The sequence below is a fragment of the Phyllostomus discolor genome, chromosome 1 (genome assembly GCF_004126475.2).
Source record: "Phyllostomus discolor isolate MPI-MPIP mPhyDis1 chromosome 1, mPhyDis1.pri.v3, whole genome shotgun sequence".
Lineage (NCBI taxonomy): Eukaryota > Metazoa > Chordata > Mammalia > Chiroptera > Phyllostomidae > Phyllostomus > Phyllostomus discolor.
Genome location: NC_040903.2, coordinates 4,014,354 through 4,040,122, shown reverse-complemented (window position 1 = coordinate 4,040,122; position 25,769 = coordinate 4,014,354). Strand labels below are relative to the sequence as shown.

The window sequence follows — 25,769 nt, the reverse complement described above, 5'->3', positions numbered from 1 at the left end:
AGAACACCGCGGGCCTGGTTTTAATGCGGGACTCGGATGCCCCTCGCTGACCCCGCTCCCTCCTTCTGCTTCCCTGCGTTACAGATTTGGTTCTACACCAACAGCATCTTCGGGAAAGCTGGGATTCCTCCGGGAAACATCCCCTACATCACCCTGAGCACGGGCGGCATTGAGACCCTGGCCGCCATCTTCTCCGTAAGTGAGCGGAGGGAGGGTGACTCCCAAGAGTGCCGCCGGGGATTCAACAGGGCTGCGGGGACCCTCCGCCGGCCGGCCCCGCTAAAGGGGCGTGCCCTCTGTCACTCCAAAGGTGTCCAGTTTTAGGAGTTGACTCCTGGGAGAGAAAGATAGGGCCTTTCTAAAATCAGGACTGGGAGTCACAGCCTCTGGGGGTGTCTCCCTGCCGTCACCTTCCAGTCTGGGTCACGGTCATGGGGATCGCGTGTGTGTTCCGGAGGTTCAGGAGCCTTCAGGTGGCCCACCGTGGGGAGTGAGGCTCCCTCACCCCGGTGACATTTACGCATCCGGGCACTCACCCACCCCGCCGGCACCCTGGGCGCACCCGTGCCATGCTCACGCTAGGACGTCACCAGTGAAATTGTCACAATCCAGAGAGAAAGACCCAGAAACAGACACATACCACGTGCAACACGGGGAAGAACGCTCCTGTGAGGGAGTCCGGGAGGGCTTCCTGGAGGAGGGGACCAGGAAACCAAGCGGCAGGGCCAGCAGGAGTTAGCCAGGCAAATGGAAGGGAAGTGCGTTGGGCAGCCTGTCCCACGGCCCCGTGAGCCTGTCCCCAGTCGCCTGTCCTCCTCCCTGGTTCATCTTTTAAAAGAGCGAAAGCGACAGACAAGTCTATAATGTAACAGTCTATAATAGTCTGGTCTGAGGACCATTTTGGACATGGTCCTTAAAATGGTGGCACGTACCTTAATCCCTGGAAAAATCATGAGGTTCAGTTCAGCGTGAGTCCAGGAATCTGAATAGAATAATATGCTGGGGGGAGAGAGCTTTGGCTTTGGGGCCTGGCAGCTCTGCGTGCAGACCCTCCTCACCCTTGTGCCAGCTGCATGGCCCTGGGGAAATTGCCTGACCAGTCTGAACTTATTTGCTCACCTTTAACATGGATGTAACCGTGCTCATTGGTGGCAGGCAGGGGACCATCCCCTCCCCCGCCCACAAATGTCCTCATTCCCGGAAGCTGGGACTGTGTCACCTGAGATGGAAAAAGAGGCTTTGCAGGGGTGACTAAGTTAAGATTCCTTGGGATGGCGGGGATTTCCTCGATTATCCGGGGCGCAGTGGATCACGAGGGTCCTTACAGGCGAAGCTGAGAGGGGAGGACCTAGAGTCAGGGAAAACATGAGGACAAAAGCAGAGGCTGGTGTGGCGCCGTTGCCAGCCTGGAGGGTGGGACTGTGGGACCGCCGGCCGAGGGAGGCAGGAGGCCTGGAGTGGCTGGAGGAAGCCAGGGACAGACTCCCCACCCCTGGAGCCCCGACAGGGAGCACCACCCCCAGCACCTCAGGATTTTGCCCGGGCAACCTACTGCAGACCTCTGACCCCCAGAACCGTGAGAGAGAATTATGTTCATGAAGCTGCTGAATTTGCGGTCATCGGTGACGGCAGCCCCCGCAGGGAGTCACCACCCTAGACAGTCGTCATGGAGATGAGTCTGGAGGTGCCCGAAGGCCCACCGCTGGGGGCGGAGTCAGCAGGCCATGCAGCCTGGCCCTGGGCCCCGCCGGAGTCTTCATTCCGTCTCCGAAAACACAGGGTCGGTTTCACCCAGCCCTGTGACGCTCCAGCCAATCGAATAGGACTGTGCGGTTTTTCGTCCTTTCTTCTCACGGAGGTTTAGGCAGTCTGCGACAACGACTTCGGAGCCTGCTGACGTTGAGAAAGGCGTGTTTGTTCGTCTGACTCGCGATCGGTGTGGGCTCCGCGTGGGCAGCTGTGAGTAATGGCCGTCCTGCAAAAACAGCTGGCGTTCCAGACATTTTCCTGGTGTGGCGTGAGTTCTCCGATGAGGGGAACTTCCATGCATGCCATTGAGGCCACGGGGGCCCCAGCACACACAGCCACGTGGGCCAGCGGCCCATGACACGAGGCCCACTCTGCGGAGAGGCTGAGACTCGGCGCTTTCTCAGATCGGGGGAAACGGAGCCCAGAGACGTGGATCACTTCCTTGGCACTCGCCGCCATGGGTTTGGGTAGCTGTCAGGAGTGCACTCTGCCGTGGGGTTGAGGCCAAAAAAAAGGGGGAAATGTCCTATTGGTTTCCACTCCCCACAGCCCCCCTCTGCTTCCTCAGTAACCTCCCGGTTTCAGAATCAAAGGCTGTGGAGTTCACTGCTGCACCCGGAGCCCCCAGACCCTGAACCACGCATCACAAGGGAGAGTGGGGGGGGGCGACAAGGCGGAATCTGGGGCGGCTGGGCTCTGGGCCCTGGGCCCCCTGGCCCTGCACTTGCCGGCTGGGGTGAAGGCCGAGCCCCGCCCACTTCCTGCGGGGGGAGGGGCGTACCCTGTGGGCCCCAGGTGCGGGCTGCCCCAGCCCCGTCCCCCATGCCCCCCTGGCCCTCCGCCCGGCCTGTGTCCTGATGGCCTTGCCCTGACTCCTCCACCACCTGCCACCCAGTGTCTCTTTCTCAGCTCCATGTGAGAGCTTTCTTTAAGAGCTAACTTTTTTTTCCCCTATTTGCCCCAAATTGAGAGCAGTTTTAAATGTATGATCATAAACCTCTTAAAAACTCCCTTGTCCTTTCCAAGGGGGCGGGGGGGAGGGGAGGCATTCCCCTCAGGAGCTGCCGAAGCTATGGCTTCGGCCCAGGGAAAGTTTTTCCCCAGGACGTGGGGACTCGCAGGAGCCTGGTCTGTGGCCAGCCTTTCCTTGGAGTCCGGTCGGCCCCTGTCCACGTCCGAGGTGGCATGTGGGGTGAAATGTCTCGAGACCATTTTATTATTTTTAGGGTCCCTGAACCACCCTGGAATGGCAAGCATTTCAAAGTCACTTTTTCCATTTCTCCTAGCTTTGGCCTAAACAGATACACAGGCCTCACACATTCGTCCTTCGAACAGCAATTTCCAAACAGAGCGTATGTTTCAATGAATTCATTTTTTAAATGTTCAGCTGAGAGAGAGCATGTTCCAAGGAGAAAACTTTTTCTGAGACCCTGTTTTCTGCAGATAGACTTTAAAACTCGATGACCTTAAAAATAGCCACCGCCGTTTAAGCTCTCGGCGTCTTGTCAGGCAGACACCAGGGAAAGCGAAGATGAACCCTCGCATGCCTGGAACCAGGTGGCCGCCCGTCAGCGGTGAGCCACAGACAGCTGGCGCTCCTTCTGGGTCTGCCCGGCTTTCTTCCCCGGGACAGAGCGGAGTCAGCGATAATCAGGCTCCTCCCCGTCCCCCCTCCCATATTCCCGGCGCTCAGGCTCTGGCGGTAACCCGGTTCCTGCCTGGGGAGTCACTAAGTGCTGTGGGGCGAGGCTCCTCACGGACCCCCACCCCCCCGCACTGCCCCAGAGTGTCAAGCTCAAGGACAGTCATTTGGAACACCAGGGCGCTGGTCCGAACCAGGGTGGCGTCATCTCACTCTGGTGTTCCGAGTGTGTTGCTGCGTATCCATGCACCCGTGTGTGTGTGTGTGTGTGTGTGTGTGTGTGCGACATTGCAGATATAAAGAAATGGCTATGGCTATTGTCGTATCACACCTCTGCCATCCCAGTCTTCGTGCCCCCCTTAGGCTGGGTGATGGCCCATCGCAAACACCCCGTTGGAGGGGCTTAGTTAGGGCCCCTTTGAGGCTGGGTGAAGAAAGTGCGTCTGCTGACGCGGCAGACACTCTGCCTTTGGCTCCGCAGCCGGGAGCAGTCAGAGGGCCTGTCCTGAGCGGGATGGAGAACCCCCACCGACAGCGCTTCCTCCTGGAGGAGCCCCACACACAACGCAGTGAGCCCCCGCAGCCAGCCCCCGCGGCCCAGCAGCTCACCAGTGCGGGTCACGTCAAGCCAGGCGAGTCCCCGGGGCTGAGCAGGGTCAGAACAGGCCCAGCCTGGCGTGGCGCAGAAAGAACGGGCACCCGCTATGATCCCGGGGCCCACCCTCGTCCATGAGCGCACTGTGCGGTCGTCGAGGTGTCGGGACGTCGGCCAGCACTGTGTGTGCCTCACGCACTTTACACTGAGATGTGGACCCGGGACACGGTGTCAACGAGACCAACCGACACGTTTCCCGGAAAGTAACCTGTGCGGTCCTGTCGTCTGCGAAGCCACGTTCGGTCAGGTCTGGGAGCTTCGAGCCACGTTTGGAATCAGTGAAGCTTCAGGCCATCTCTTCCTTCTCCCCCCCCTCTTTCTCCTCCTTCGTGCATTGAGTCCCATAACGGACACCCGGCGTGCCCAGCCCGGCCCTCCGCCAGGCGTGAGCTCCCTGTGTGCGCTTGCTGGGGCTGCCCAACCAGGTGGCACCAACTGCGTGGCTTCAGTGACAGACGTGTGTGGTCCCGAGGTTCTGGAGGTCAGAAGTGTAAGGTCAGGGTGTCAGAGGGTAGCTTCCTTCTGCGGCTGAGGGCGCATCGGCTCCAGGCCTCTCCCCACCGCTGGGGGTTTGCTGGCCATCTCAGGTTTGCGGGCCTCAGCTTGTGGAAGTGCCCCCAGATCTCTGCCTTCCTCTCCATGGGGCCTTCTCTCCGTGTGCATGTCTGTGGCCAGATTTCCTTTATGCAAGGACACCGGTCACGTTAGATTGGGGCCCAGCCTGAGGACCTCATTTGAACTTGATGACTTTGGTAAAAGTCCCTGTTTCCAAATAAAGTCACATTTCAAGGTACCGGGGGCTAGGGCTCTGCCATCTAGTTTTGGGGGAGGCCTCAGTTCAACCCATCACTTTCCCGGAGGGTAAGGACTCCCGCCTCTTTCTTCCCTGTCCCCCGCCCCCCCCGCCCCCGCACCGTGCCCGGCCTCCCACAGGTGGAGGGAGGGCAGCTGTGGAGAGTGGGAGTCTCCTCTTGATAAATTGGTATGAGTATCTCTCTCGCCGACAGTAGGGGGAGCAGGAGAGCACAGGGGGTAAAAGCAAGCCTGGACCTAAATGCTCGCTCCGCCACTGTGTGCCCTTGGGCAGGTTGCTATGCCTCCCCGAGTCTCAGTTTCTGGATGTAACAGGGGAAGCATGTGCCCCATGGGATATTATGAGGGTGAAATTATTTCTAGCGGTAAAGCACCTGGAGCCGGGCCTGGCACCCGGTGAGTGCCATGACAGTGCTCGGCACACAGCCATCAAGGCGGCAAGGTTTTGGGCTCAGGACAGCCACGCAGACCGACGGGACAGGACGGAGTCCAGAAAGGCAAAAGACGCCAAGAAGAAAGACGTCATAGAAAGGCCGTCTCTATGACACACGGTGCTGTACAAAGCAGATGTTTTACACGGGAACCCTTCTCTCACGGCATGTACGAAAGCTAACACAGAATGGACCGAGGAGTAACAGGTGGAAGCTAAATGCTAAAACTTCTCCAAGGAAACGCAGGAGGAAGGCTTTTCAACCTCAGGGGACGCAGAGATTTCTTAGGTGGGGCCCAAACAGCGTGAGTCGGTTTTGAAATGGGGTCGGCTGGATTGCCCCACGATTCAGAGCCGTGACTGGTTACAAGCCATCGCTGAGGAAATGCGGGGCGAGCCAGACCGGGAAATGCTCACACAGCACGGGACTCATGGGGAACTTGAATCCAGAATCCAGAATGGGTGAACGCCTCGAACAGACACTTTACAAAGAAGATATCAAAGCGTCAACGAACAGGTGAAGAGGTTCTCGACACTGTGAATCGTGGGGAAATGAAACTGGAACCCGCAAGGAGACACCCGTGTTCGCAGGAAGGACGGTACTAGGGCCGGTCCCACCACGGGCTGCAGAGGAGGCGGAGCGACTGGAACGTGCACCCTCTGCTGGTGGGAAGCGGGAATGGCACGACCCTCCGGGAAAACGCTGCGGCAGTTTCCCATAAAACCGGTACCTGTGCATCCCGATTGTTCTTTCCCAGGTACCCACCCAGGAGAGATCAAAGCACACGCTGCACAGAGACGTGGACGCCGAGGTTCATAGCAACTTCGCTCGTGAGGACCCAAACGGGAAACAGCCCATCGTCCGCCAGCGGATGGAGGAAGGAGCAAAGCGCGCTGAACCACGGTGAACTACACCGACAGTTCGCTCCCTCGGCACTGGAAGGGGCGGACTGGCGGCGTACGCAGCGGGTGGGCCTCTAGAGCACAGCGGCCAATCATCTGCGTGGACCGCCCCCATCTCCCCCACTCCAATCCGGACTGATCTGACCGACAGTGACGGACAGCGGGTCGGTGGGAGCCGGCGGCTAGGGGACTGAAGCTACCCCGTATTCCAGCCGCGAGCAGCCTGCGTCTGCTGTGCCAGCGGAGGTCTGGGCTCAGGTCTGGGCTCCGCCCTGTTAACCGCCAGAACGGTTCTGACTCCTTAGAGTAAAGCAAAAACACACCCTACGCGGTGATGAAAATTTGTCGGTGCAGGAACTGGAAATACCTGGACGTGGCGAAAGAGTAAAGATTTGTAATTTGGGGGCACAGAAATCTGTGTCTCCATGCTTGAGCTATGTGGCTCTTTGAGTCTTTATTTTGCGAGGTGAAAAGTCTCGTTGTAGGAGACTTGGAAAAGGCTGGCAAACGACAGGTGAAATAATAACCCCACGAAATAATAACCCCAGCCTGAGTCCGCCGCTATAAACTATCTCCAGTGTTCTCCTGTGAAGGGGAGGGGAAGGGGCGAGGATGGGAAGCAGCTGACAGAACCCAGCGTGTGTGATGGATGTCATCTCTCACCAACCCGCGCAGCACCCCCAGACCCACACAGCCCCCCGCCCCAGACAGCCTGGCTGGAGGGTATTCGGTCCTCCTTTCACCAGCGGGCCCCATGGGCCTCTGGGGAGGGGAGGCCCAGGCCAACATGAGCCCGTCTGCAGAGCGGAAGACCTGGGATGGAAGGCCCAGGCCAGCCCGTTTCTGAAACTTGGCTACAATCACTGTCCTCCGGGGTCCTTGGCGTTGGAAGGAGCTCAGGGAGGAGCCAGCCCCGCCTTGGCCCACCTGAAAGGCAGACACAGGTCCAGCAAGTGGGGGTCAGGGGCAGTCCTACAGCGGCAGGAAGCTGGGCTGGGGGCACCGCCTCAGGGACCACTGTCCCCTGGGCTTCCTGGTGTCACCGCAGAATGAAATGGGTCGCCCCAGGCACAAGCAGAGCGGGAAACAAGGGAAATTTCCCTGCCCACTCCCACCCCTGCGCCTGGGCCCTGGGAGTGTGCCGTCTGAAATCCACAGCGTGGGGCACAGAGCAGTACAGAGCGTGTGGCCTCCAGGGCCGCGGGGCTCCAGGGCAGCGTGGCAAGGGCTGCAGCAACCCTGTCCTCCTGGCCCCTCTCCCAGACCCCCCAGCAGATAAGCCCCGCCCCCTGACAGGAGATTGGTGGGGTGGGGGGGGGGTGAATGTCAGATCACACAGGTGCTCAAAAACTGCAACTTTCTTCCTTGTTCCTTCCTCATAAAGTAGAGACCACTGCCTCAGCGGCCTGCCTCAGGTCAATGCCACCCTTCAGCCAGGACCCCGGCCTGGCTCCCCGTCCCCTCCCCCTCCTGCTGGACGTGCAGTAGTAACTGTCCCTCTCTGACCCTGACCCAGGGCTTGGTCATCGAGCGCCTGGGGCGGAGACCTCTCCTCATCGGCGGCTTTGGGCTGATGACCCTCTTCTTCGGGATCCTCACGGCCACGCTGACGCTGCAGGTGAGACTGGGTGCCTGGTGCACCCCGGGGGGGGGGGGGGTCAGCAGGGAGCTGGCTTGTGGCTTCGGCGCCCCAGGGCTTTGGCTTGGGAAGTCAGCGTGGCCTGCGGACGCCTCTGGCACCCAGGCTTCCCCGGGGCCTCTTAGCCCTGCCGCTGTGCGGGGGAGGGTTCCGTGATGGGTCCTCGGACTGGGAGACCAGAGGCCCGATGAACTGTGTGACCCTGGGCAAGGGCAAGACACACCCCTCTCTGAGCCTCTGTTTGCTCATCTATAGAATAAAAGAGGTGACTCTCTCTTTTCTTTTTACATGCATATTTTTAAATCATTGTTCAAGTACAGTTTTCTGTCCTTTGCTCCCATCCCAGCCCACCCACCCATCTCTCCCCACCTCCCTCCCATTTCTACCCCCTAGTTTTTGTCCACGTGTCCTTTATATTTGTTCCTGTAAACCCTTCCCATTCTCCCCTGAAATTCCCTCCCCTCTCCCCTCTGGTCACTGTCAGCCTGTTCTCTATTTCAGTGTCTTTGGTTATATTTTGCTTGTTTGTTTGTTTTGTTGAAAGAGGTGACTCCTAAGATGCCTGGCACTGCCATATGAGGCCCTTGCACGATTGTCACAGCATTGGCTGGTGGGGACCAGCAGGGGTTCTCGGGCCAGACCGCCTGGGTGTGAGTCCCCGGCTCCCCCACTGGCTCACCATGAATCTTTGGGCAAGTCACTCAACCTTTCTGCTCCTCCCGTCTGTAACACGGGCGGCTGGAATGGCTCAGGGGTCATCATTATGCCCCTTTTCTGGACACCGAAGTTGGGGTCAGAGGTAAAGAGACCTCTCCAAGGTCACGCAGATGGACGGAGGAGGCGCTGGGGTGGTGGGAACCCAGGTCCTCGAGGAACACACCTGCCCCCTCACCCGCCTGCTGCTGCTCTCTCGCAGGACCGGGCTTCCTGGATCCCCTACCTGAGCATCTTCTGCATCCTGGCCATCATTGCCTCCTTCTGCAGTGGCCCAGGTAAGGTGCCCCTCGCCTTCTGCACCGGCTGGCCCGGGGCTCACGGTGCCACCACAGCGGGGGTTTCCCCTGTACAGACGGAAGTCCGGGGCCCAGGGAGGGGAGGCCTGCTTGGGAATGGAGGGGGACGAGAGCGTTCCCCGGGCATTTAAATTCAGTGACTGCCTTGATTTCCATCCCGCAGATGGCAGGTCACGTGCTCCCCGGAGGTGCATTGATGATAACATACAGCCGCACCGCAGCGGTTGGTGGGGGGGGGCGGGGAACGAGCCCCACACACTAGTTTGGAATGGACTGAAGGGACACAGGTTGCAGCTGTGCCCACCCACAGACCAGGTACGGTGTGGTGTGGGAGACAGAGCAGTGATGATGATGATGATGACGGTGGTGACGGCTGAGACGTATCGGTCACTGAGTGCCGCACGGGGCTCGAGGCCGCTCCAGAGGGGGTGGAGATAGGCGGAGCCGTACATGGAGCCGGCCGAGACGGAGGGCCTGTCACCGGTCCCTGACCACCCCTTGCCCTTCCTCTACGGGCGTGCAGTCTGGAATGTGCTAAGCTGTTCACCCAGGACTTAACTTCCAGCCCCGCCTCTGTCATGGCTCTAGTGGGAAAGCCCTCTCCTCTCCATGGGCCTCAGTTTCCCCATCTGTAATGTGGCCGAGGTGGGTGAGCCTGAGAGCCCCGCCGTTCCCAGCCCCGTGTCTGTGCCCTCCCCCCAGCCGCACCCCCTGGCCCGGCGGGACTGAGAAGTGGCTCAGGGCAGGTCTGGAGCGAGCACAGAGCTCTCCTCCCCACCTCCAGGGGGCGCTGCCGAGCCTCCTCCCCGTCTCGGTTTCCGTGTGGGTGCCCACCGCTCCAGGTTTCCGGCAGAACAGGCAGTGCCGACCTCCTGCTTCTGCCTTGGTGTGGTCGGTTCTCCATCAGGCCCACGGCCCACCGTGTTCTCGGCGGGTGAAACACATCCCTACCCATGTAGGACACCGGGAAGTTCCGATGAAATGGCAGAATGGGCCGGGGCGTGACCAGGGCGGGCGCCAGGGCCACACGCCCACGGACACGCACACCCACGGCGCTGTGGTGATGAGGACGGTCGGACGGCGGAGGGGGAGGGAGGCCGGAGGCTGAGCGAGGGGCACACGTCGCACACAGTTCAAGGAGGGAGTGTGTGTAGCCCCACAGGGCCACCCGCCCTGCCATTCCACCGGCAGCCTTGGCCTGGGTGCCCCAGGAAGTGGGCGACCGGGGGGCCCCCAGGCCAGGCCTGGAAGCCCTGGGGAGCAGGACACAGGCAGTGTCTGCCGTCCCGGGGCTCAAAGACGGGCGTGGACGTCTCGCCCGAGAAGCCACCTGCCGGGGAGGCCTCTCTGAATATCGGCCACCACGGGGTCGTGCTGTCAACATGGAATCACAACAGTCAGAGCTCTGTACGAGAACCCAGCGTGGCTAATAACTCGCAGGGCACCAGCGACTGCAGCCGCAGGTGAACCACCTGCCATCTCCCCAGCCCCCCACCCCCACCCACCCGCCACGTCCGGCACCCACAATGGCCCCGCCCGGACGTGTGAGGTCCCTAAGAGACCCCTCGAGGGGCGTCACTGAAGCACAGGAAGTGTTCCAGGCACTTTCTCCTGGGGTCATCGCACAGCTGACAGTGACAGGTGTCCGTGGGCGTGCCCAAGGCTGCCATTCCAACCTCAGCAACGGGCCCGGTGAAGCCTGGTGACACGTCTTACACGGGAGGACCCCGGTGTCCCTGCCGGTCACACCGCTGTAACGTGAGGGGGCCGGCAAGTTTACCGGCACGGAGGGCGGGCCGCACCGGTTTTCTCCTTCTTCCCTCCTCCTCTTTCCCAGGTGATAAGGGATGAGTTACCTGCAGTTCAGCTGCTGCAACTTTACTTTCCAAACCAGTTGGAGTCCCGTGTTATAGATGAGAAAAGCAAACCAACAGATCAAGTAATTTTCTCCGAGTCACACAGCTAAGAGGCAAGGTCCGGATTTGGCTGTACCCTCCTGTTCCAGGACCTGCCGTCTTAACTCGTACCTGGGCGCACGGTGGGAGTTCTCTGGCCAGCTCCTGGGCTGCCGGACACCTGTGCCCAGGTGAGCCGGCCACACTGAGCCCTGGCCATTCACTCCCCCTGGGCACTCCCTCAGGGCAGGACTAGAAGGCACAGGGGTGATGGCAGCGGTGACACTGGGGACAGTGGAGTGTCTGGCTGGTAGCTCGAGCTCTGTGCTGGGGTCTCTCTCGCTCCAGCCAACTCACTGATGCCTCGCACTGGCCCCGAGAGGCTGACCGGCATGTGCCCAGTTTGCACAGGAGGGGCTGCGGCCCCGGGAGGTCACACGGGGCAGATGGCCCTGCAGTCAGAGGGATGGCAACGTTCATGTGCCTACCTACTGTCAGGCGTGAACAGTGTCCGCCGAGGTCCATGTCTGCTGGGAGCCTGAGAAAGGGACCTGGTTTAGAAACAAGGTCTTTGCAGATGTAATTCGTCAAAAATCTCAATCCTAAACCCAGCAACCGGAGTCCTTCTACGACGAGGGGAGGACACACAGACCCGCGGAGAGGACAGCGCACACGCCCAGGCAGAGACTGGGGAGGCGCGGCTCCCGCCCAAGGAGCCCCAGGGATGTCCCAGGCCACAGCAGCAGCAGCAGCCGGGGTGGAAACACGGGACCTTTCCTCCCTGCGGCCTCCAGAGGAAGCCAGCCCTGCTGACACCTTGAGCCCGGGCTTCTGGCCCTGGGGCTGTGAGAGACGAGTTCACGGCCATTGGTGAGCAGCAGCCTCAGGACCTCAGGCAGCCGTGAAGTTAGCAGAAACAATGCCCCGCCCCCAGACAGCCGGAGACGCAGGGCCAGAGGCGTTGGGAGCGAGAGCTTTGCACCATCTAACGCTCTGTTCGGAACAGATGGGTGGCAGGCTGCCCACGAAGCTTATGGTGCGCCTTCTGCTCACTCAGGAAGGCCAAGGGAAATGTAAAAGTCGACGGGATCGTCTTCCGTACGCTGAGCATCCGTTCAGCGCTGGGTACTTGCCCACGCACCAGAGCCTGACACCATCCTCAGAGGAGAGGGCCTGTCCCCTCCCCATGGGGACACTGGGCACCAGGGTGCCCACCCTGCCCCTGTCACAGGGCATGCAGGTGGCCCAGGCGGGACTGGAGCCCACGTCTACCCAGTTCTGAAGTCCCACCTTTCCTGCCGTTCCCCCCCCGGTTGTGCTCAGTTTTCCCTTCTCATCTCTTTCCCACAGCCGGAGGCAGAGCTAATTAGTGAGAGCTTATCTCCTGAAGCAGAAACGTAAAAATATAGCGGTGTTCCGTACAACTTTATGCAAATCCTCTCCCGAGAGGACCATCCCTCAGAAGCAATCCCAGCGACGCACAAACAGGGGGAAAGGTGTCTGTATGAAGCCAGGTCTTCAGCAAAAACATGAGGAGGTGTGAACCCCTGCCTCGGCAGCCCCTGGGGTCCGGGGCCACCAGCTGGCCGGCTCCTAGGGCCCTCCTGTGGCATCCGGCTGCCAGCCGCTGCCCGCCTCACAGCTGTGCCCAGGGCCGTCCCGGGAACCGGGTGGAGGAATGGGTGCTGTAAGCCGCTCCTCGCAGCCGCTGAGACAGCGACAGGGGGTTGTCTGAGCGTGGCAGGGTCCTGTGGCTGCTCCGCCAAAGCCCCACCGGCCGGGGGCTTCATGGGACAGAAATGCACTCTCTCGCCGTTCCGGAGCCCAAAGGTCCAACGCCCGGGTGTGGGCAGGGCCACGCCGGCCCGGAGGCCCTGGGGAGCAGCTGTCCCTGCCTCTGTCCTGGAGGCCGAGGTGTTCCGTGACCTGCAGCTCTGTCACACCGCTCTGTGTCCCTGTCCTCAAACCACCCTCCCCTCGCGCCTGTGTCCCCGAGTCCCTCTGCCTGTTATTGTTATGGGTCACGTGGGCTCGGGGCTGGTGACCCAGGAGCAGCGCCTCCTCTAGTGTTTCTGAACTCAGTCACATCTTTCACCACCTGAAGTGACATTTGCACACCCCGGGGATTATGGGATGGGGTGTGGCGGCGTAAGGAACATGCAAACCCACAGGGAGTTTTATGAGTTTATTCGAGCCAAACCCACCACAACGGCCGGGAAGCAAACTCGCAACAGACTGAGGAAATGCCCCGGAAAGTGGCCGTTTTACTGCTTGTTTTGCACACTTTAGAATCGAAAGGGAGGACGTGAGGGGGTTCCGTGAAATCTAGACGTGACGGATTAGGGAGGCGGGAGAAAGCAGAGCGGGGAGATGTCTGGGACTGGATCGGAAGGAAAGGGAATAGGTACCACTTCTGTTCCACAGGCGGGCACAGGGTAGTTAACAGTTAACAGTTAAATCAATACCAGTAACCATGGGGTGGGGGGGTGGTCTCTGCTCTGGTGCAGCGAGGGGTCAGGGGAAAAGGAAGTTACTTTGATATGCAAAAGCCCCGGCACCAGGTATGTTATCCCAGATGCAAAAAGAGACAACAGACAGACTCCACTGAGATATAAAGATTGACCTTTGCTAGGGGGAAATGTGGCCCAGGACACGACTACCCGCCACGACCGACCTGCCTTTAGTTAGGAAGCGTTAACCTCGGGCCACCCTCGGTGGTTACCCTGGCCTCTGGGTCTGTAAGGCCACCATGCAGGCCTCCCCTGAGCTTGTCGGGATTAGTGTGTGGCCCTTCTGTCCACGGGTGAGTGGAGCAGCGCCCCCCTCTCCTGGGGGGGAGGGCTGGAGAGCTGTGACAATCACCCTTGCTGCCTGTCCTCAGGTGACCTGCAACTGGGCAACTGGAATTCGTTGATTCTGGGCTCAGAGGCCAAATGCAGCTTCTGTTTTAGCACCCAGCTCCCCGCCCCTCCGCGCCAGCAATGTCAATGCCGACCAGACGCGATGAGGGTTCAAGGCCAGAGACGGTCGCCTCTGCTGGGGCGGGCAGGGAGGGGGAGAAGGAGCACAGGCCCCTGGTCTCGAGGAGCGGATGGGACGCAGCGGTGCGTGGGAGGGCCCAGTGAGGTGGGTGGGGCTGTGGGGCTTCCCCACCTCTGCTGTGGTAAGGGACCGTGGACCTGGTGACTCAGGACCACAGACTCGTGCTCTCCCGCAGACCTGCTGCCCAGAAGGCTGTGGTCACATCCACGGGCCGAGATCCGTGGTGCGGCTCGGCCGGGCCCTGCGGGCTCCAGGGTGATGGGTTTCCTTGCCTTTCCCCTGCAGAGGCTGCCGCCTCAGTCCTCACCGCCAGCCGGCGGCGTCTCCTCTCCCCTCGGCTCCTGCCCCCTTTCATAAGGCCCCTGTGGCTGCACTGGGGCCACCCAGACTGGATAAGACAGAACAGTAGGGGGTGCGTTGCAGCTGAGGCCGTAGGGAAAGGCCTCCCAAGGCGGGTGGAGCTGAGTGGAGCTCTAGGCCAAGGCAGGTCGGGCTCTGAGCCCTGCAGACAGACACCTGAGGGGACCCTCCCCCACCGTCCGCCCCAGCGGGGGCGGGAGGACTGCCTGAGGAAAGAACCTGCTGGGCCTGGCCCCATGGGCCGCCCACCAGAAACACACCCCAAGGCACAGATGGCATTTTAGCCCCAGTCAAAAAATAAAAAAAGAAACAAGTGAAACTACTTTTAACAGTAGATTGTGCTCAGAACTGTGTATCCCGAACATGCCCACTTTTGCATGTAATCGTTACATAAGATGTGTGCGTGGGGACTCAGAAGTCTTTCTTTCTATGGTTAGTCTTGGGAACCGGCCCGTAGTCTGTACCCCCGAGCAAGTCTCGGCTCGCACTGGCTGCATTTCAAGAGCCCCGCAACCCCCTGGGGCGAGAGGCTCACAGGCTGGGGTAGTTCTAGGACGAGCCATGTGGCTGGCGGGAGCTCCAGCCAGAGAGCGGGAGGAAGCGAGCCCCTGTAACCGGGGCCGTTTGGCTGTCGGACTCACAGGGCGGTGGAGACCGTCCAAGGGCTGAATCAGAGGGCCGACCCAACCTGATTTCTGTTTCAAATGGTTGCGTTGGCCACCGTGGGGCTAACAGGGTGGAGGCGGTGCGCCCCCGCACCACGTCCTCAGAGAGCTGCTCGGAGGGGGGTCCTCCAACAAAAACAGTGACAGCGGGAGTAGTGCTGAGGCGACAGTAATGAGCAGCCACTGGTCCATCCATCCGTCGCCCTGTTGGGTCAGTGCGCCCATTTCACAGATAAGGACACTGGGGCCCAGAGAGTAAGGAATTGGCCCCCCATACCGCAGTTAGTGTCAAAGTGAGGGCTGGGGCCTGTCCCCCACCCCCCCGTGCTCCTGTCCCCCCTCCCTCCCCCCACTCTCCTGAAGTCACCTGCCACAGCCCGGGTGCTGGACCGGAGCCCTACACACCGGCGGGGCTCCTGTGGGGCCTGGGGCCGGCTCACCTGCCGCTCGGCGGATCTGCACAGGCCGTGTGGCTCCGCTGCCCGCTTCGGCTCTCAGTGAGGAGAGCGGGAACTCGCCCCTGCCTGCCATGTGGCACCAGGGAGAGGCTTGGGCGTGGGGTCACGTCAGGCCGCCACTCCCGCTCCTTGTCACACCCTTGGAAGGTCACTCAAACCAACAGAGACTGACGGCCTCCACCCGGCCACGCAGAAAGGGCTGTTTATGGCGACGCGCCGTGCCCAGGACAGGAGGCGCGTGGCGAATGTTAGCTCCCTTCCTGGCCTCCTTACCAAGGCAGACTTCGACGTGTGGTGTGCCTGGCTGGAGAAAGTTCTAGCACGGCTGGTGTTTGGGGCCCGATAACCCTGTGCGTCCGTTATGTGACATCCAGCGGCATCCCAGGCCTCTCCCCACGAGTGTCTGGTAGCAGCACCTTTTATCGTGACAACAAAACGGCCGCCACGTGTGGCCAGATGTGCCCTGGCGACAGCACCATTCGGGTCCAGAGCCACGGCCACTCCTTGGTGTTCCGAAACAAGCGCGAGCTCAAGGCTCAGACCCGTGGGGCTCCATGCCCTCCTGTGTGACGGGGGGGAGGGGCAGGTCTAACCCTGCTCCTCCCTCCCCCCTCGCCCGCCTCGCTCCTCACGTCTTTTACCGAGGGTCCACTTCATGTCACACGTCAAGTCCCGTGACTCTCGCCAAAGCCTGTGTGAGTTGTGTCCGTGGAGAAACCGAGGCACAGAGAGAAAAGAGAGAGAAGGCACTCCCCCCAGGGGCCACACAGCCAGCCACAGGCACGTGGGTCCCAGGTGCGAGGGCATCCCATGAGCAGGGAGGCTCCCGGTGGGTTCGCCACAGCAGCAGCTGCGCGAGTGGCACCCGCCCCTCTGTCGTGGCGGCAGTGTGCGCTCCGTGTGGCCCTGAGGCCGGTGTTAGCACGCTTCCGTGTGCAGCCGCTTCCGTGTGCAGCCGCTGCTCTTGTGCGTTTTAACAGGTTTCCTAAAGATGTGGGGCGTCCTCTTGCTTTGTGGGGAGCAGCGCATCCGGTCTTCTCAAAATCAAATGTGGAGAGTCTGGTTCAAATCAGAAGTGTCCCCCGCGACGTGCTCCCCGTTGGCCCGTCCTGGGGGGGCGAGGGCTGGTGTGTCCCCCTCCGTCGGTTTTGGGGAGCAGGGGTCCCCATCTTGTGGCGGCGGCAGGGTGGGGTGTAATAGCGAGAGCTCAGGAGCAGCCCAGGCTGGAGGGGTGCTGGCTCTGTGACCTCGGTTGACCTTGAGCATGAGTGTGGCCGTGTGCCATGCTCCCTCTGGGAGCGCTGCCTCCGTGGGGTGGAGGGTCTCCGAATCCGTTCCTCGCTTCCATCCCCGAGCCCATGAACAGCTGCGCCCCCCCCCCCCCCCCCCCGCACCGCCCAACAGCCTCCGCCGCTGCCTGAAACCCCTCCTTGCTTTTCTCCACGGCAACCCCTCTCCGCTCCACCAGGTCCTCTCTCCTGTCCCAGGCAGGCTGCCCTTGACCCGATCCCGCTCAGGCTCCAGGCCTCTGCCCTCCCACCCCCTCACCCCACCCCCCGCCTGGCAAGACGTCCGTCCCCACAGCGTCACAAGCTGCGCCTGCTCCCCACAGCCACGTCTCCCCCAGCCCCTCCCGAGGGCCCTCCCTGCCCGCTGCCCGCTGCCCCCACGGGCGCCCACTGTCCTGAGTGGGGTGCCTACCGCAGGGTGTCATCACTGATCCACCCACTCATTTCCTTCTCCATGAACAAGCCAGCCTTTCCCGTCAGAGGGGGGAGTCCCAGGAGGGCAGGGACACTGTCACTCAGACACTGTCACCCCCGTGGGACCAGCCCAGAGCAGTCAATATTCATTGAGTGTCGGTAGAACGAGTGACTCAGGCCAGTGGCTTCCGATCTGGTGCTGGTGAAGACCTCTTGGGGTTCCCCTCCCTCACCTCCCCGTCTCCTGTGGGCGCTGCTGCGTGGGCCTGAGTGGGGGCAGAGTGGGGGCTCCGGCCGAGGATGGGGGTGTGGTGCAAGCAGGACCCTGGCAGGCGCACCGAGCCCCAGGGACTGGGCAGGGGGCCCACCCCTGAGTGTCAGTGAGGGGAAGGCGGGGAGGGGCGGGTGCAGAGCTCAGAGACCCTGAGCGCAGCACGGCGCCTGAGGGCTTGTAGACGCTCAGAGAGGCAGCGTGGGTCGCCACGGTGACTGGGCGTGGTGCTGGCATCCAAAAGCCTGGTAAACACCCAGGTCTGCTGACCCTGGACGGCCTCTCCAAATAAAGACTGGCCCCGCCCCAGTGATAACGGTATTTTCACTCACACCTCCCCTGCCGGGTGACTCAGGAGGCCAGCACTGGCCCAGTCGTGGGCGATACGGAAGGCAAAGCTGGGCTAGCTTGGCGGGGGAGGCCCCACCCTCGCAGGGAGGGGGTGGCAGGAAAAGCCGAGGTTGGGAAGCCGGAGTCCCAAGCCTGCGTCCTGGCTCTGCTCCCCAGGAGCTGGGGGACCACGGGTGAGAGGCGTCACCCCTGTGGGCTCCCAGGTCCTCACCCAGGAGCCAGGTGGCCCGTTCCTGCCCGACCCAGTGAATCCAGAGACAACACTGTTCGCACCCCTAACTCAGCGCGTTCGGGAAAGGTCGTCGGTGGCCCGGTACGTCAGACCAGCGCACAGGGTGCTCAGCGGTCCCGGCGTGGGTCAGAGGGCGTGGGGAGAGCCAAGGGCGTGGCCCGCCTCTCGTTTGGATGACCCGAGGCAGCAAACGGTTCTGACGCCTTCAGGAGTCCGGACTGTAACTCCTGCCCCCACCCCGGAAGCCATTGCTCACCCAGACACAGTGGCTCTTGCCAAGAGGGCGCCCCACCCCCAACCCCCACTGCAGGGGGGTGGGTGGCGGCCCGTGGCCTCCCCCTCGTGGCCTCCCCCTCGTGGGCTCCCCCTCGCAGTGATTAATTCCAGCCCCGGCTCTGCCTGCAGGCGGCATCCCCTTCATCCTGACGGGCGAGTTCTTCGAGCAGGCTCAGCGGCCGGCGGCCTTCACCGTGGCAGGCACCGTCAACTGGTTCTCCAACTTCGCCGTGGGGCTGCTCTTCCCCTTCATCCAGGTACGACTGCCCGGGGGGCCCCTCGCCCGTGGGGTCCCCTCTGATTCGGCGGCCCTCCGGGTGAGCGGCGACTCAGGGAGCGGAGGCCGATCCTCTCTCCACTGGAAACTCGAGCCCAAGGATGGGAGATGTGGGCTTTGGCGGAAACCCTCAGCCTTCTTTCTCCCTCCCGCACCCTCCGGGAGCTACCCCTAAACACCAGGGGCTGCTTCAGAGGGAGGGAGCTTCCCGTCGCTGCAGGTGTGCGAGGAAACCTGGGTAGGATCTCCAACCCACAACCTTCTCATCATTTTTGTTACGTGTCTGTCACTGTGCTAGATGAATTTCCCGTACAGTCACACACTGCGTAACAGCGCGTTTCGAGGAGGATCGCTTCCATCCCACTGGCTCGCTTTCGGCAGGGTGCTCACCCAGCTACGGCCGGATGGTCAGGAGGAGCCAGGGAGGAAAGCCAGCCCCAGAGCCCTCCCTGCAGGAGCGCGCTGGGTCCGGTGGCAGGGCCGTGGAAGCAAAGGGGCGGGGTCTTTGTGAGAACCAGGGGCCATGAGGAGAGCAGGGCAGGTCTCAGTGCAGGAAGAAGCCCCCCAGTGGGTGTGTGGGTGCCCTGTCTGCATCTCTGCCAGGCGGTCCCCAGGCCTTCCCGTGGAATCCTCTGGACGCGGGTCTGGGGGCTCCTGGAGGACAGGCAAGCCCATCATCGCAAATCCGACCCTTAGAGCGCCCTCCCCCGTGAGGGCCAAGGCGGCGGGCCCGCAGGTGTGGACTTCCGTGCCTGCCCCCGGAGCAAGGGGGCGGGAGTCTCTAAGGCACTCGGCTGTGCTGTGTCCAGATGTAGGGACAGTTGGCCACCCCGCCCCTCCCTTCCCAGCCCTCCGGAGGTCCCTTCCAAAGTGACCCCCCACTGCCCACCTGTCGGGCTCTGTCGAGGACCCCAGCTGGGGGGGACCCCACTCAGGAACAGAGCCACTTGGGGAATGGCAGCCCCTCGGCCCGTGTGCTGCTCTGACCGTCTTTATTCGCCGGGTTCTGTGTCCCACCCAAACGACACACGGGACACACTGCACAGACATTGGGGTCAGACAGCCTGACCTCGCCACGCCCTGGCTGTGCTGCTCAGCGGGGCAAGCTCGGTCTGACCTCCGTGGCTCTCGGGGCCGTGATGTCCACACCTAGGAAGCAGGAGAGTCGCCCGCACTTGGCAGCAGGGCTCCCTGAAGAATCGGAGGGGCGTCAGGGCCTGGGCTCAGGGCTGCCTGCGGACACTCGGGGAGGGTTGCTACCTCGGCCATCATCCCTCCCCAAAGGTGCTTCCTGTCCTGGGCGGAAGGGTCCGCCGGGAGGAGGAGAGAGGACAGGGGGCAGTTCACGCTCAGGGCCGGAGGCTGACGCCGTCCCTAACTGGCTGAGCTCTTCAGGACAAATCACCCCCCAAAGTGTGACTTTTCCCCTCCTCCCCCTCTTGCCCTCCACCCGACCCCTTTCCTGGAAAATATCCCAGACGTGGGGTCAGGGGGCTGCCTGGGCCCCGGGGGGAGACCGTGTCACTGTCCCTCTGCCCTCAGCCCCAGGCCGCCTTTCCCCCCGGGCCTGCGCCGTGGCCAGCACCAGGGTGTCCCTTGGGCCGTCCATTGTAACAGCCTGCGGACCCCTGGGCCAGGGCCCCCGGCCTCTGTCATCCACACCCTTCTTTTCTGGTTCCAAGAAAATTACATGCAAATGTGGCGCCTGCCTGTTTCCACCGGAGCCAGAAACTTCCATCCCAGGGCAATAAAACCTCGGAGCGGGAGAAGGATTCTTCTTGGCTGGAAAACTGTGGGGTCCTGTTCCAAATGCCCCTGCAAAGTGAGGGACAGCTGATGCAGGCCGGGCAGTGGGGTCTAACAGCAAACACACGGCCCTCTGGCCTCTGTGGCGGGCCCGGGGGGCACCCCGTGGGACTGGAGGCAGGGAGAGAACACCTCACTCACAGGCGTCAGGTGGCCGCACCAGCTGGTGCCGGGCCTGGGTGGCAGGGGTCGCACAGGAGGGGCACAGTCCTGGCCCAACATTTCAGGAGGAGCAGAGGTGACCCTCCAGGGCACAGAGGTAGTGAGGTTTCAGGGGAGGGGGCGAACGGGGTGCCTCGCTGGGCTGAGCAGGGCAGGGGCCCTTCAAGCCAGAGGAGACCGAGGAAGTAAGTGTGTGGGGGAGGGGGGGTGTGGCTGACCGAGGGCAGGGAGGTGCCGCAGACCACCAAGGGCTGAGGGCCGAGAGGACGGTGTCATTTCCGAGGGAGAACAGGGAGGCCCGGCCGAATCCCCAGGGCCTCCCAGGCAGGAGAGGGACGGCGGGTTGTCCCAGGGACTCCGGGAAGCCACTGTGTGGGCGTAAGACACGCTTCATTTTGTGCTTTTAAAAGCACTCTCTGGCTGCCTGGTGGGAACCAGATCCAGGGCAGGGGCAGGAGAAACAGACACGAAGGGGACAGAAACCGGAACCGCGGTTAACCCCGTGTGTGCTGGCAGAGGGGAGGAAGCGGCACGAGGAACTTTCTGGAACGCTGGAGATGATGCGCATCTTGACTAGCTGTCACTGACACAGGGGGGTGCTTGTCTCCAGACTCATTAAACGAAGCACTTAAGATCTGGGCAAGCCACTCAATGTCAATTTTACCCTAGTGAAAAACTTGCGTGTTTTTTTTTTTAAAAAAAAAAAGGAGAAAAGATGCGTCAGGGCAGCCCTCCCACACCCGCTGTGACTTGGTGTTTGAGCAGCTCCTCAGGGACCGCGGGGCCTCGCTGAGACACTCAGAAGGGAAAGAGGGGACAGGAACACGGGGACCCCACAGCTCCGGGCCGGCTGTGTCACCGGACTGCGTCGAATGCATTTGCACACGAGAGGCAGGCACGGAAGCAAGACAGTGGCCTCCAGATCAGGCCAAGTTCAAGGCCAGGGGCAGCCTTGCCAGCTGGGTGACCCCAGGCGAATCACTCACCCGTTCTGATCCCCATTTTCTCAGAAAAGGGTAAGACGTCTTACTTCCCGGCTGCTGTTGGGGACCCCTGTGGGGAACCCTTCACTCCCCCACCCCACGCCCAGCAGCGAGCCAGCGGAGAGAAATAACAGAGGAGAGAGGGCGTGAGCTCCCGGGAGGGCAGACCTCAGTGCGCGTCCCGTCTCCCGCCGGCCCCTGCGGAGCCGTGGCCGAGTTTCAGACGGTCTCTAACCCTCAGTGTCCTCTTCCGAAATGGACGTAAAAGGGGCCCGACCACAGAGTGGCTTTGGGGATCAGACGAGGTCATGTCTGGAATATCGCTGGCCCCCGGGAGGGGCTGCATTGGCACCTGCCTCCGCCCAGATGCAACACCATCCCGTCCTGGCAGTGACGTGAGGCCGTCCCAGTCATGGGCGGAACCGGGACGCCACCTGCCCCTCAAGCTCATAAGCCCTGCGTCGGGTTCCAAAAACAAAGGTCACATCAAAGAACAGTATGGAACCGACTAAAATCAAGATATTGCTTCCTGTAAGGTGTCATTCGAAATAGTGTACCCTTCTCTTCGGGTCTGTAGATGTTTGGTGCATGAAGGAGCCATAACCCAGCCAGGAACCCACAAAGTCTTTCGTGTAACCCGGGCTCACTGAGCGGCTCCCTGGGCCGGGTGCCGTGCCTCGCACCCCGCAGCTGCACAGGCAGCCGGGCCACTGGGAAGCTCAAGGGCTCGAGCAGCTGGCAGGGCCGTGCTCGTCCGAGCTTTAGGGGTTAGAGTCCGGACACAGGAGGTGGAGCAGTCGCATTCAACATTCCTCTTTCTCCCGGCCTCTCCTGTTTGCACAAGGCCGCACCAGAGGGCCAGCTGGGGGGGATGTCGTCTGTGTGTTAAGAAACGATGACGTTATCCCGGCTGAGTCCGTGCTCCACACTTTTCTGACGGACGGAGGCACGCTCCTTCCTTGTGACGTCACACTTTTCTCACACGCACCTTGCGGGGGAGGAAGAACGAGGTTAACAGCAAGTTAAGATAACGTGCTTATCTGACTTGCTGAACTCGCTGAACGTAAGGCAAGGTTCAGCAGATGACTCTGTGCTTTCATGATGATTCAGTGCTGCGCGCCTGCTCTTGGAGATGCTCGTTCCTCATCTCCACCGGCCGGTTTGTCCGTGCCTCCTCAGGTGAGACCTCTCGAGGGGATGATGGGGAGGCTCGTTGGCCCGCACAGCCAGCTGCACAGGTGCGGCGTCCTACCCAGGAACCTCAGCTTCCCGATGGGGGACGAGATAAAAAAAACAATCTGTTCAGAGATGGTTTTGCGGCCGGGTTGGGGGCCATCTGTCTGACGGCTCTTGTCTCTGCCTTTCCACAGAAGGGTCTGGGCACCTACTGTTTCCTGGCCTTCGCCGCGATCTGCTCCGCAGGGGCTCTGTATTTATATTTCGTCCTGCCTGAGACCAAAAACAGGACCCACGCGGAGATCACCCAGGCGTTTGCCCGAAGGAACAAGGCGCACCCCCTGGAGGAGAAAGTCGACGCAGCTGTTACCGACGACAAGCCCAGCGAAAGGCCTGACGCGGCGGGCCCCTCCTCCACGCTGGACAAGTGCGTCAAAAACGGGATCATCTGAGTGGATGGCCTCGGCACCTCGGAGGACCAAAGACCCCCCTACACATTTAACATTAGGAAATATTTAAAAATAAACTAATCTTTGCTCATCTCATCTTGCCACCCTTGGGGCTTTATTCATGGCTGACTCCCCCAAACTCTTCTGGAAGCTGGAGGGAGTCACCCCGCACTGTCCCGTGCGGGCCCACGGCCTGCCTCCTCCGTGTGTCAGCGTGTGGTGGCAGCATGGACCTGAGGCACCAGCGCTCGACTCAGAGGAGTCGACTCACTCAGAGGAGACCAGCCCGCTCCACCGACCCAGAGCTGGGCGGACTGAAAATCGCCCACTGCGGTCCGTGTCCCAGCTCTGCCTCTGGACCCTGGACCCGCAGCGAGCCCCTGGTGTTGGTCCTGGGTGGAGGTGTTCAGAACTCAGTTGGAAGACTCTTCACACCTTCTGAAACATGCCCATTTCCCATCGCTGGCTCTGCCTTGTGGGTCTCGGGCTCAGGAGAACCTGCGACCAACCCACCCCCCTCTAGGCTAGGCCTTTGTTAGACTGTATCCCACGGGGCTCCAGACCCCCAGCCCCGAACCATCTTCCCCTCAGAGGATCCGAGACGTCACAGAGAACACAAGGACGGCCACCACATGGAAGGCCTGGAGAGGCCCACGTTACGAGACGCACCTTCCTACTAGGTGGGGCAGACGCTGCCAGTTGAAGTTCTTCTCAGCCGGGAAAGAACAATGTCAGGGAAGGTTCTGAAGCTGCACCCAGGTGCGGTGGGGAAGAGCGCTGTGATTGGCCGGTGACATCTGCCACACGTGGGCTTGCTGTGTGCCACCCCCGGAAGAGCTCCCTCTGGAGGACAGCGTGTCAGCGGGGGCTCTGCAGAGGGGCAGACACACACACACCCAGGCATGGCTCCGAGACCCCGTGGGCTCGGCTGCAGGCCAGAAGCGATAAAGCCAGCATCGCTGTAAAACAAGTCACACACATTCTTAGGGCTTCCCGATGCACATAGGAGTTCTTTTTACTCCACACTACAAAGTTCGAAATAGCATCATATACAAACTGTGTACATCCCTTAATTTAAAATGCAAGGTCCTGCAGAAGTAAGGCCTGCTGGAGCGTGGTGGGTAGGGTAATGATACGGCTGTAATGATTTATAGTTTTGATTTGAACATTTCACCTAAAGTGTCTAGGGTGTGCTTGAGTGTGATATTGTTGTGTCGCAGAATTGCATGGTTATGATTTTCTAATAAAAGGTTTTGTAATAAAAAGGGGAGTGTATACAGGGACCCTGTATTTGCTGCTAAAATTCTCTCCCCCTCGCCTGAGCCTTCGGGGAGTCGCAGCCTCTCCCCTGGCAGAGGGTGTTGCCTCGTGCTGAGGGCTGCCGGCGGACCCGGGCGGCCGTGCCAATTTGCTCGGCCAACAGCGAAGTTCGACACACCGACCGGCTCTTTGTTTCACAGACGACGTCTCTGCAGCACGTGGTGCCACTGGACAGCGTTTCACCCGCAGCAGCGGAACCCCTTGCAGAACCGGGGTCCGTCCGTCCTCTGGGTCCCTGCTGCCGCCCGCTCAGCTGAGTTCATGTGACAGTCTGAACCCTCCGTTGTCATGTCGACGACCTTCACAGCATCTTCCCCAGTGGACTTGCCGACAGACGTGCCTGACCCAGAGTTGCCACACCCCTTCAGGGCGCAAACAGCGCGGCCTTCCTAAGCACGATAAAAGCAGGCGTGCCTGCGTATTGTGTAACTCAGACCCCGTCCCGACCCAGACTGGCCGTGAGCCTATCAGTCGTCTCGGCTGCCCCGCCTCACAGACGTCTGTCTCAAAGGAGACAGGCCCCTCTTCCTCCTTTCTCTCCGTCTCTCTTCCTCCTCTCCTCGGAGCCCCGAGAGTGCTGGCTTTCTAATCTCACATCGCAACAGGGTTTCATCTCTCTCTGGTCCGTGCTAGACACCAGGAAAACAATGGCCGTCACCAGAGGGAGGAGCAAATGAAAGAAGGTGGACACCATGACAGGTGCACAGTGGCCACCCACTTAGGCCACGGAGCTGAGGGCCACCCCCTAAGGGAGCAGGGCAGCGAGCAGCAAGGATCCTCCTGGGCTGGACTTCCCGCGGCAGACGCGCTGTGACAGCCCTGCACTGCCCAGCGAGAGCCTTTGTTGATGAGAGCCGGAACGTCTCTGTCGTCAAAGCTACTCCTGTCTGAGGTTTCTCTGAGTCGTGACTAGCCCCAAACTCAGGGTACACGGAGCCTAACAGGAAACAGCCAGGGCACATGAGAGTCCGCGGGCTAGGTCGGGCCCTTCAGACGTCCAGCAGGTGGTTTCCTCGGGGCACCGGTGCCTGCGGAAAGGCAGCAGGGACTGGCGCTCCTGGCTCCTCTGGGAACCGCAGCGTTGCCTTGGAGCTGTCTGTGGTGCTGAGCGGCTTCTCGGCCTGACAACGCTCATTTCGCTGCTTTTCCAGTGTGCAAGGTGCTGTCACGTGATTGCCTCTGATGCCGGAGAAAACCTGGGAAGTAGATGTTCCTGGACTCGTGTCATTTGAGCCAAACCCTGGTCGTCCAGCTCTAACTCCAGCCAGGTGTTTTTTTGTTTTGTTTTGTTTTGTTTTGTTTTGTTCCAGCCAGGTTTAATGTCCCTGCCGCTACTCGGCAGGACCTCAGGAAGTTGGCCCCGCCCCCCCAACCCCCAGAGCGATGACTTGGATGTGCATCCCCACCCATGTGCCACACCCACGCACCCATCCCTCCCACCGTGACGACCTGCCACCCACTGACCCGTGGTGTGGACTGAAGACTGCAATGGCCCTGGC

At 61.1% G+C, this 25,769-nt stretch overlaps 1 protein-coding gene across 2 annotated transcripts in view; it reads left to right on the top strand.

Annotated features, from left to right (window-relative positions):
* SLC2A9 (solute carrier family 2 member 9) overlaps positions 1-23,185 on the top strand; it is a 76,698-nt gene extending 53,513 nt beyond the window's left edge. For both annotated transcript variants that reach the window (XM_028507254.2, XM_028507253.2), the window contains 5 exons: positions 85-195; positions 7,709-7,810; positions 8,748-8,823; positions 18,227-18,354; positions 22,696-23,185. In XM_028507254.2, coding sequence (XP_028363055.2) covers positions 85-195; positions 7,709-7,810; positions 8,748-8,823; positions 18,227-18,354; positions 22,696-22,953 — 675 coding nt within the window. In that variant the 3' untranslated portion in view covers positions 22,954-23,185. The remainder of the gene's footprint in view (positions 1-84; positions 196-7,708; positions 7,811-8,747; positions 8,824-18,226; positions 18,355-22,695) is intronic.
* The last annotated feature ends 2,584 nt before the right edge of the window (positions 23,186-25,769 follow it).